General features: G+C 36.8%; 1 protein-coding gene across 13 annotated transcripts in view; it reads right to left on the bottom strand.

Moving 5' to 3' along the window:
* ADGRL2 (adhesion G protein-coupled receptor L2) overlaps window positions 1-12509 on the bottom strand; it is a 386374-nt gene that overhangs the window by 14992 nt on the left and 358873 nt on the right. For all 13 annotated transcript variants that reach the window (XM_059854096.1, XM_059854098.1, XM_059854095.1 and 10 more), the window contains 4 exons: window positions 11297-11470; window positions 10077-10286; window positions 8889-9109; window positions 7548-7614 (listed from right to left, as the gene is read on the bottom strand). In XM_059854096.1, coding sequence (XP_059710079.1) covers window positions 7548-7614; window positions 8889-9109; window positions 10077-10286; window positions 11297-11470 — 672 coding nt within the window. The remainder of the gene's footprint in view (window positions 1-7547; window positions 7615-8888; window positions 9110-10076; window positions 10287-11296; window positions 11471-12509) is intronic.

The following is a 12509-nucleotide window of genomic DNA, read 5'->3' as shown; positions in this document are numbered from 1 at the left end:
CACCCCTGGCCCTGTTCCCCATATCACTCTCTGAAGACAATGGTCACTGCTTTACTGGCCTATACTAGTCATCTTTTTATCACCCCATCCTGATTTTGAAATGTTTTTCACCTTTGCTGGTTTCTCCTTTACTTTTTTTTTATTCCTTTTTGTTCTCACAATCCTACTGGGGCCTTGAAAAGACCTTAAATGTAACTGGAAAAAAAGAAAAAGAGAGGAAAAGAAGAAAAAGAAACACAAAGACGTAGCAAATGCATCAAGCTTAACAGTGCCATAGACATATGCTGGTGGTGCACCCTCCTGCTGCCCTCTTTCCCTTTGTAGTCTGGATTCTGTCGAAGCGAGACTGTGTGTGCACTTGAAGGACTGTGGCATCTTATTCTTGTTGTGTCATTCAAACAGGTAACACCAGGGAAGACACTGAAGGAAATTTTTTATCATTCTCTTATTGTGAAACAGAATCACAGATATCAAAGTTACTGGGTGCCTTTCTCCTATCGATTTCAAAGCCTGTGAAAAGCACAGGCGAGCCAAATACAAGGATGCCTGCAGAACACGGGCTAAAAAATGGTGTCCAATTAATTTCAGTAATTAGTTTGTGCTGTCCTATATCACACAGAAAAGTTGGACAAAATTCTATCTTTGAAACCAGTAAGAGCCATGTCCTTTCAGCAAGAAGACACACATCCTTATCTACTACTACAGTGGTACACACAAAGTGGCTGGACCAAAAGTTAAGAGAAGATGGAAGAATATGCTTGGACATCCTTATAGCACATACATTAGATAGAGAACCCCATCCTTATAATCTTCCATATATATATCTGCAACTGGTTACTGATGGAGCATGATTATACCCAGTCTCTCAATTTGGGAAGCCTTTGGTTTGAGACAGTTTCAAAATCTTCATTATTTTTGTAACACTGGGGATATCAGTTGATGCTAGATGTGTTCCTGCAGCTGTGCCTCAATGGTCAGAAATGCCACTGAAATACTAATAAGGAGCTGGTCTTAATCTTGAAGAGATGAGTATTTTGAAGGCTCTGATCAAAGTCTGTTAATAAGACCATGTATTACAGAGATAATTCCTACTGCTATGGGCAATCATGTTATTGCTCCTGCTGCTGTCTCAAAATCAGGATGGACAGCCCGAACTATAATGCAGTTCTCAACACCAGAAAAGTGTGTGGCAACTTTTGATTTCATCATACAAAGTACAACATTTTTACAATTGTATGTTGAGATTAGTAGAAACAGGTGTTTGTGATAAAAATAAAAAAAATAAGCTTTTATGATTGATTTCTGTTTGTGTTTCAAGAACTGGCTGAAAATACTTAACCTTTAGGCTGATGTATGTACATGGTGTAGGTTATTTATATTTCCATTGCTGCAAAATGTAATAGAAGTGTCAATAATTCATGATCTTGGTTATTAACGTTTATGATTCGTATAGGAAATTACTAACCACATGAGAAAAACCATTTCGTTACATCATTGTGATCTCTTCCTCTTATCTAGGTTTCCACTGTACAGTGTAATTTCATTGGATGAGAAAACAAGTTGCTTCTTTCCCTGGCCTTTGCACCAGACAGGACCAGGGCTCTGCAACAGACCTGACCCTCAGTTCCATGTCTTTGCACACAGATTTCATTTTTCTCTATTTTAAAAAGTTTCTTGGACAGTTTGGTAGCTGACATAACACAAACTTCTTCAGCCTGCCTTAAAAATGCAACCTCAATTTGCTTTTTGTGAGAACAAACAGATTAAGAGCTAAGACACATGCCCTGTGTCAATCCTAACACGTACATCAACTTTGTCTGCTACCTATGCATCAGTTCAGAATAATATTTACAGCACAGCTGGAAGCTAATCCTTGCCTAAGTAGCTACCCTAGAGTATCCTAGTACTGACATCATCATTCTTGGATCAAAAACTCACAGATATGGCTTAGCCCATAAATGACTGCCTTATGAAACAAGAGGGTTTTATGCTCTGATTCTTTGTACAACTGAAGTGCTGGTTTGCCACATGACAAATAAAAACTTATATTCACACACTGAAGTTCCTTTGGTGACGTGGGCAGACATTGCTCACCCCAGAGCTTGAGCCAAGCTCCATTGTATTAAAGAGGTATTATACAGGTACTCAGATCTGTCTGGGCTGAGTACCTGTATAAAACTTCTTACTACACCAGGGAAAAACTGCACAAAGCAGTTTCTTAAGTGACTTTTTAATTGTAATTTATGTACAGACCCAGAAAACCAGCCCACAGAAATAATGCCATAGCACAGCAGCTCAAAAAGTCCTTCCAAGAAAAAAGGAAAAATACTGTACTTTGAAGACAAAGTAACTATGACAACTGAACATATGATACTTGTTTCTCCATCACTGTGAAATGTTGCATAGTTTTCAGTTTCAGCAGTCAAAAGACCATGGTTTGCCACTTGTTCAAACATGCTGGCATCTCTGTTACACATTATATCATTATAAAAAACCCTATTTTGCTTGCTTGCAGATACTGTAACCAAACATTTCTATAGATTTGCTTTTGGCTCCCTAATTGTTTTTTGTCTAGAAATTGATTGTTTTGGAGGAACTCACAAGTTAAAGACTTTTGGGCATCTTGTCTTTTTTTTTTTTTTTCCTCATGAAAGACACTAAGCAGTGAGGGAAGGGAACTTGCTGGAAAATAATTGCTTTTATAAGGAATAGCTGAATTAATTTTCTTGGTGAGAAATATGTAGGGGGGGAGAAGAAAACACAGTTAGGACTTTGGTATTCATTTGTACAAGCAAAGCTTTTCCAGCTCTGAGCAGAGTGGTCTGGCCCCGAGCTGAGGCTATTTTGAGAAGAAGTCTTGACCACAGATCTCCTGGAGCTCCTTTCAACCTGAATTGCTTCTGTGAGGACTCAACTGCTACTGAGCTAAGCAAATGAATTTGTAGATGTTTTCCAAGCTTGACAGATGGTCTGAGTAGGACACCTTTCTTAAAGAAAATGTTCCCCACAAGCATGCAGTATTCTGAGGTCATACAAAGGCCCACATGAACGGCAAGAGAGACTTTTGAGAGCAATCTTCTAGGAGAAAAAACAGGCCTCTGACAACAGTGGTGTTCTCACCACTTCATGTAACATAAATGGTCAGGAACTGGCTGGACCTCATCCTGACAACAGGGCTGCATCCATCCCAGATGAGCCAAAATCTGCAGCTGAACACTACCCCTCTTCTTTAATGCTAATAAAAAATATAAATATAATGTTCAAACACACACACAGATGCACAATGTATACATCTCAGACAGTCCTAAAATTATACCCTTGATCGTGTCTGTAAAATCATTTTCATGCTGCCTGTCTGCAAATCAGACCAACATTCTTTTGAAAGCTAAAAATAAGAAATTAAAAGTCTGGTCAGGCATTAGGTTTGGATTTGAAGATTCTGCTGTGATACCAAAAAGTGTCAGAACACACAGCTACAGAAGGTGGAGCTATAATATGAGATCATTTACAACATTAGCTGGTAATAGCAAGCAAATATTTGAATTGATAGTATTTAATTTATGTTTATACTTGATTCTGATGTAGTTTCTAAAACTTACTGTCTACTGGAAGAGATGGAATACTGGATAGAGAACTAGCTTGATCTATACCCTGATTTAAATTATGGTATCTTCTAATATACTAGTTCCTTTTCATCTCTTAATACAAGTGTTACTGGATAGAACAAAGTGAAAGACGATATATATTAAAAAATAACAACTTACTACTTTAAAATACAAAATATAAAGAGTTTTTATGGTAATAATCAAATGCAGCACCATAGAAGATCATGCTTCTTCCTCAGGCAATACACATATGGGCATTTCTCATTTGGAAATCAGAAGGAACTGGACATGAAAGAAGGTATACGTAGAAAATTTGTCTTTCTAGCCCCTGAAACCTATGTAATTTTGAGACAGTGAGTGCGTCCAACTCAAATTAACTTTTTTAAAAAGTGGGTGTGCTAACCTGCACAGAAGACTAATTAACTGGAATTAGCTGCAGGTACAATGAATTAGTAGCAAAACAAAGTTAGATCTGCAAAATCTCTGATAAATTTCCCCTGTGAGTAACAGATAAATACCATTTAACAACTGTCTACTATAGAAAGATAAACACTTATTATTTGTTAAAAATAAGTTTACAAATACAGTCCATTTTCACTTGTGGAGCTAAGTTATGTCTACATCTGTCCATCCACTGACTCGGGTAAGCAATACCTCAGTCTGGATGAGAACATTTAACACATTCTGTGTGAATGAAATGGGGCATCTTAGTAATTTTTGCTTAGACAACCCTTGGTAGACTGATACATGGGCTTTGCCTGCAAGCTGGGAGAAGCCAACTGCAACAGTTCTGGCTGAATTAAACCAACGCCACTTGTTCCTCAGACATGAATGAATACAGATCTACACAGCAGCCAAAGTGCTCGGGCTTTTCTGACCACAGATTACAGAAGTGCACTGTTTGTTTTATAGCCATGAACCTGCTCAATGGAATCACGTCCGCCTTGAGCTTAGCAGCTTAAAATTCATTCCACACAGCCTGCAGTGCTGACATGGATACGATAAGACAGAAGAACAGAAACACCACTCTGAAGTAACCTAGCTGAACTGCACATGTTCTGACCCTTTTTGAACTCCCCGGAGCTTTTGTTACCTGGCAAATGCAGCTCTAAAACTGCTCTTGTATCTCCAGATCTTTGCTCTTAGCCATGCAGAAGCCTATTTCTCCCTGGGACTGGCAGCGAGAGAGGTGCTCTCTGAAGGCTTCTAAATGAGTGTGCACACTGAACTCTTACTGAACTGAATTAATTATTAAAGATGCAGATGGAGCTGTCCAAATGATAAGAACAGCTCCTGACGTATCATGATCCAAGCTTTCATTAAACCATTTCAGGCATACTAATGGTTTCCCACCGCTCATTACTTACATGCTCTTTTCTCATAGATATAATAACCCTGGTGCCCAAAGGCATGACAGGCTATAGAAATAGTGAAGTTAAAAGTTCCTCAGAAGATGTACTGAGGAACTTCATGCTTCCCCTTCATATTTCCCATTCTCATTTTGTGCAAAAATGTGCACAGACACAAGTACAAATGCTTATAAATTCAGAGAAAAAACTGTAAATTCGAAGAGAGGACAATACTGTCAAAAAAGAGTTTACATGCAGAACTATTAAACTGAGAAACACAGGAGTGATTTGAGCAACATGTTAAAAAGCTTACCAAGGCAACATTCTCACATGCTACTGACACTTAGTAAGCTACACTACAGATGTAGCTCTTTGGTTACAGTGCACATGACATATTATTTTTCAGCCACTACACTTCTCACACTTCTTCCTCTGGTTTCTCTTGCCTTCTCAGCTGGGACGATTAGAGGGCAAAGCAATTGCTAGAGAAGAATTACTCCTAGGAACTGTGCTGTGATTGCTACCTGCTGTTTCATATTTTTCAAGTTGGGAATACTGCTCCCAAAAGCCTTTTGCGTCTCAGTCTAAATTATTTGCTGGAGGATAATAATGTCATGGCCAGTAAATAATAGTGAACTATGTCTGTACATGGTCAATATGATTAAATGTCCTTCACCTCTATTCTCACTCTGACCTGGTTATGAGGAAGTGAAAAAGCCATCAGCAAAGCCCAAGGCTTCCTATGTGAAATGTTATTTTAAAGGAAGGGAGAGAAATATGGGTGACTTAGCAAAATACTCCCAGTAACAATAAAATAAGGAAGGAGCCACAAACAAAAAGCAAAATTACCACCACACGACCAGACTTGATGTGACTTAACTATTGTAGCATGAAAATCAGAACAATTTCCAGAATAATTACAACTGCAAAAAACTACTTGATGCTGAAAAATATTGTCTATCATATTGAACATACTAAGTCTATCTTTCAAAGACTTTCAATTGCAATTGTAGGTTTAATTTTAAAAAAATCCCCATCATGCTTAGATATGATTTAATTTGAATGTATTTAGAATAAAGTCAATTATTACAATTATTATGGTCTACACTTAAAACTTACAAACACTGTAATTTTTCTAATTCAAGTCATACACACATAAATTTTGGCATCTACACCCACGTCTTTGAAAATATGCCAATGAACTCTAACAACGTCTACACTGCACAACTATCTTTTCTTAAGTGATAGCTCAAGGATTCAAATAGTTTTTGATATAAACAGAGTAAATGCAAACCAAAACATTGGCCAGGCACATTTTTTAGTAGAAATTTCCATAATCAAAGTATCAGTTTGTACTGTAAGTACAAAAAGTGCTGAAATATTATGTCTGGCACACAGATCTATAAAAGTCAAAGAAATTTCAAAATTATGCCTGATGCATGTGCTTCCTACTGAAAAAATAAAATTTCTGAATATGGAAAAATATAATTCCTGAATTTGGACATTTAAGTGAATTTAAATTCTGCTAACATTTCACAACTCTACTGCTGTGAAAGGGCAGAAAGACATGCAACTATTTAAGATTTCAAAACTTACAAACACAAATTAATTCATCCCTCCAAACTATCAGCAATTATGAGAAAAAGCCTCTATGTATAGAGGCTATGTCCCCAGCCAGCCTTCAACAGCATTTCCCAAGTAAAGCCTGGCTTTAAAGATACAGAGCTAGCAGAGAAAACCTAGGTGAGCCAAAATGCACATCATGCCTTCACTGTGCTCACAAATTGCTCCACTGTGTAGTGTTGGCATCGTTAGTCTGAAATCAATGGGAGAAGTTCTCTCCCTGGGTTGACACGTGACTACAGGCATTTTACCTGGAAGGGCTCAGAGAATTGGTAACTGATGTCTGAGTGCAGCATTCTGTGTTGAGGGGACACTGGGGCACCCAGCCATGGGTGCAGGCACACAGTGACTCAGCAATGAATGTGCACAGGCTTTCTACTGGTTATATAACAGCCCAATATTTGTACTAAAACAAAGGAACTTCTATGTCTGACAGGCACTACGTGTAACACAAACACACACAGGAGTAGGCATGGAAAAATGTGCATATGCAAATACACAGACAAATACTGTGCAAGTGTAATGGAACAAAAAATTTATTTAATTATCCAATGCATTAGAATACACTTTTAAGATAATTATGTTGGATAATTAGCAGTTAAATTCTAGAATGTGTACAGTAGTGACTCAATTGAAAGCAATAATAATGGTTCCTTTTAAAAAACCCTGTGTTTAGTACTTCATTGATCTTTCATGTGACAACACATGTCAATACGACCTTCAGAATTCAAGCCAATAGGAAAAAATGGCCATGCTGAAGTGCCACCACAGCTTTGACAATTAATCATTTGGTCAGTACTCTTTAAAGATTTCTACACATTTATATAACCATTAGTCACATTACAAATTGTTTCTAAGCATTTTTATGGAATGTCTTGTGAATAAGGATGGCATTGAATGAAATTTTAAATCTTTTTAATCTGCTGAGAGGCAACCTAAAAAGAAAGGAAAAAACCCCCAAACTTCTTACCAGAATAATAAAAGTAACAGGTCCAATGAAACTCCAGATGAAGTAGTTATCTACGTGTAGCCAGCAACTATTATGGAAGAAAGAGAAAGAAAAGTGAAAAGCTGCATTAGCACCTCAGTCCAATAAATGGAATGTGCAAAAATACTTCTTAAGGTAACACTTTGCCAGTAAACAATGATGAAGGTTGCACAGTACCACTATTCCATGGACAACACCTAACCTGAACCTCTTCTAATGAACTCTGTATAACACAACTGAACCACAAACTACATCATTAGGAGTAACTAACAGAAGGAGAAACAAAACCAAAGCAAGCTCTCCTTTCAGTCAAAAGGTTTGGTGACAGGTGCTATCATGGACTAATGAAACTAACATCAGTAAATAATTCTTGCAGGCTTCCCATGTGATCTTCAAAGCCTGCTTTAACTTTATATCCTATGTTAAATGCTCACGCCTGAGGAATATGGGACAGAAAATGCTCAGATGCCATGTTTTGCTGAATAATAAAATGGCATAAATAGAATGCCCCATCTGGGAATTGAAATGTAGAGAAAGAATACATAAGATACCAGACTAAATGACGTATAAACCTATTAGGGCCAACTTCACTCAGCAATTCATTTTTCATACAGCCCAGCTCCCTGCTGAATTCTCTTATTTGTCTTTCATCAGTAGCAACATCAAGCAGCTTTCTTGTAGTCAACAATATCTTCCCCTTCTGTAACTAATTTCATCAAAGGACAAAATAAACACTACTGAAAGGCAAATTCATGCCTCCAGCAACTCAAATCCTCAGAAATGTTTCCTGTCTACCTTCTGTCACTTCCTATATACATCTGTATTTTTGTAAATAAAAGGCAGTGGCTAATTTTAATCCCACTCTACTTGCCTGATAAAATATTATCAAAATAAAACACATAGGTTGGAATATTATACTGTCATACTTCAGGATGAGAGCTAGCTAGAGGGACAGCTGAACAAAGAGATCTAATGAAGCATTAGCTTAAAGCTGGGTAGTTAGGCTTGTCAGATACTTTAAGTTGAGAAATTTTGCTTAATATACATCTGAGTACAAAAAGTTATTTACTTTTTCAATTTGTTTCAGGTCAATCTTTTGTGTTAAAAGAAAGACCATAATTTAGAATTGGTCTCTCTAGAGTACAAATCCCCTGAACCTAGAGAATTACAAAAGACTTGATTGTAATTTGTGCACAGCATTGCCATTCTCTTACCAATAAAGCTTTCAGATGGTATTTTAGTTTGTCAGGGACCCTCTGACAGCTAATAGGCTTTAAAAAATTATTCACTTGAAAAACACTCAGGTCACTTGCAATTACTTACGCTTTCTCTGTTCCGTAGCTCTTATAGTCAATAGCTGCTGAGACACCAACTACTGTAGCAGGGAAGAGGTAGCCAGCAACATAATAGTACTTCTTTCTAGAATATTCACTTTCAAATACTTCTACTAACATTAGATAAAGCTGCACTCCCTCTAGACACATCCAGGCAAAGGCTGCCAGGAAGAAAAAGTGTAAGAGACCCGCAAAAACTGGACATGCAATCTGCAAAGAAAGAGAGAGATGGAAATGTAAACCACAAAACCTTCACATCATTACCTCTCCAACTGAACAGTGTGCAATAGAACTGCAGACAGTTTTATTAGAAACATTTCACAAATTCAGGAGCATCTTCCCTACCTCAAAACATACTCTGAACATTTGAAAACACTAATATGTGCTCAGTAGCTACAGAAAATGAGTTAGCTGAACAGTATGAATGAAGACAAGGAAAGTGCACCCTCATCTCCCAGTCATCAATTTCAGAGTGGACTTCTTAATTTTATAAGCAACTTTTTAATTTTGAAACAGATATGGTTTTAGGACTTACAAGGTTAGATAATCCTAGACATGAACAGTTGGTTCTCTATGCATAATGTGATACTACATATTTAAAATTATGAAGTGTCTGTCCCAGGATTTTTGTCTGCTGTAATATGGAAATTTCTACTGTTGTAACAGAAATCTGTTTTAATTCTTTCCCCATTGGCCAAATTCTGGACGAAACTATGCTAGATTATTAGTTTCAACTAAATGAATGATGTCAGAATTAATTTTACCAATACTACCAAAATACCTGCTTGAATTTGAAATGTAAAAAATGTGTATATATATATATATAGAAAAGGTTTTGTACTAAAGTACATAAAAATGTAGTCAATACCTGTTAAGACATTTGAATATATATAGAAAACTAATTTATGTTCCTAATAGTCAACATTCAATCTCCTCTTTCAAAAGTCTAACCACCTGCTTTGTTAATAGTCAGTGTTTTTCAACTGAAAATAAAAAGCATATTTTGGGATGTAAGTACTATGTGTGAATATATCTATCTTATTTTCATGCTGAGCTTTTATTTCAGCCTTGCTGTGTTGGAGTGCTAAAAACTTGTCAGTGTTGTCATGTTTTAATTCAAATCCATTTCAAACAGTCATTTCAGAGAACAAGATCAGTACACAGAGAGAAAACTTACCTTGTACTCTGTCTTATCGATGCCTATTAGGAAAATGAACTCAGCAATGAATAGGTTGATACAAAGGTTCTTGTGAATAGTGTTACGATCACTTTGCAGGCCACGGAAAAAACAGAATGTGAAGATGCAGATGGCCAGGCAAACAAGAGAGATGACAATTCCCACCCAGGTGATGACAGTGAGGAGCAATTCGTGCACTCCATCTTTGTACTAGAAATAACCAAGAATGGAGAAAATTAATATGACTCTCTATGAGTATAAACAAAAACCTATTTTCACAGGTATCCAGAAAAGTTACTTGTTCATTACATGAGATGGGCAAAATGTACTCAGTAATTTCTCAGTCTCAGGTCAGCTTCCCAGAAGAGCAAGATCAGGGTAAGTAGAAGAGGGGCAGGTCTGAGAGAAAAATGTGACTATTTTATCCAGATCAGATAGCATTTTTACTTTTTCTATGGCTCACTGTAGACTGGCTGGAAATACGAGCAAAGAAACATAACATTTTTAAGGTACCACTAGGCTCTGATGAAAGGAGAGAGGAGAGCATTCCCTGGGATTCCCTACAGACCTGCAGCTCCACAGCAGAGAAGAAAGCAGTGCTTTACACAATGATCAGGACAAAATGCAGAATACGCTGCCCATGTAATTCTGGCTTCAATCTCATGTTTAGCTAAAGGAGATTCCTTTGCTTCAGTTCTTTGCAGTGAACTTTTCAAATATAATGGCTTAATGAGAAGTCCCATACCCCTGCAAATATTGGATCCTCTTGGGCCCCTGACATGCAGGAAGTGCTTTAACCAGACAACAAAATTTCTGACTATGAAGAGGTGTTTAAACCACCAGTATAGAAGTTCCTTGACCTTCCTTGCCAAGGAGAGCTGGCACATGGGCTTCCAGGGAAGAGCCTGCACAGCTATCTCAACAGACACTCTCCATCTGTACTGAGAGAGAGTCTATAAAATGGTTGTAAGGTTGGTCAGTAACTTTAAAACATGGCTTGTAGAAAATTCTTGTTCTTGCTTGTTTTCTCTTCCCTGTTATTTTGCTTTCAACTTAATGGATGAGTAAGAAAAGTGCTACAGAAAGCGAATTGCTTTGGAAAGAGTGGGTAGGAGCTATAAATTCTAGAGAAACTTCAACAATTTTGGATCTTGCTAAAAATTTAAAGCTAAGTCTTTTAAGTTTGTTCCCTGTTGATGGCTGGAAATATTGTTACCTACCACAATTTCCCGACGAGCCATAAGAATTGCAAAGTTGGTGAGGTGACTGCAAGCACACGTTGTGTGAGTTTTATTTGTGTCAACCAGTTTGCAGCCTTGAGTTGACCAGTATCCCATCATAGTCCTCTCTGAGTAGTTCCAGAAGGAACAATTTGCATTGAAATAATTGTCAGGCTGGGAGATAAAAGGATAACATAAAATGAGGATTTTACACACTAAGATGGCAAGAACAATTGTTTAATATGTGTAAAAGGCAATTTAGATTAAACTTTGCATGTTTTGGACAATAAAGTTTTTCATCAGCAAAACTGTGGACTATGTTGCACAAGGAAGACATCTAGTTTAAAAGGGACTTTATAGTCTGAAGCACTCTGGAGTGAAGTCTCAATTACTGTAGACCCCATTTTAAACAATTACAATTTTTATGCATGGATGGTACATTACAGCTATTTTTGCTTTCTGGAAAGTTAGGACTGTGAATTTATTCTGAAGATTTTTTTTTTTTAAATTGACAGTTTTAAAATAGGATCTTTTTCCTTTGGTTCTCATCTTTGGTCAGGCCAAAGTATGTGAATAGGTATCACAAAAAAGTTCGCTTCTCAATGCCTATCTCTTTTGATGAAAAAAAAAATCCAACCAGATTTATAAAAACAGGCAAAATGAGAGCAAAAATCTAACTATGTTGTCTCTATTTCTCACAGTAGTGATTGTTTATTTTCCCCATGTGAGACATGAAAAGAGAAAGGGACAGACTTAAGAGCAAAGAAACACATTAAATGAAATACCACTAAGAAAATATACATAATTTCAAAGTATAACAGATCAAGATACCATACTTTATTCTTTGCTGAATAAATGCAATTTGAAAAATTTGTATAAGCTTCCACAACTTGGTCCAAAATTAATGTAAAAAGTTAAAGAGTCAATAAAACTTACTACATCAAACCATCGAGAATCTTAACAGCTATTTTCTACCCTTCCACTAAGGTAAGAGTTAATTTTCAGTTAGAAACAAATGAGTCATTTACATTTTCATGTTGATTACTGAATTAGCTTTCATTAAGAATACACTTAAGTTCTAATAATCACTGAACCAGGCTCATTTAATTTTATGTTCATAGACTTAACTCGCGTCTCTGACCTAGCCCAACATTTAAAATTCAAATGGAAAAAAAAAGGTTGTTTTTCTGCATTGCTTTTCTCTCTTGCTGAT

This window comes from Haemorhous mexicanus, chromosome 9 (assembly GCF_027477595.1).
Source record: "Haemorhous mexicanus isolate bHaeMex1 chromosome 9, bHaeMex1.pri, whole genome shotgun sequence".
Lineage (NCBI taxonomy): Eukaryota > Metazoa > Chordata > Aves > Passeriformes > Fringillidae > Haemorhous > Haemorhous mexicanus.
Note: the sequence above shows the minus strand (reverse complement) of the source record. Positions and strands in the feature narration are given on the sequence as shown.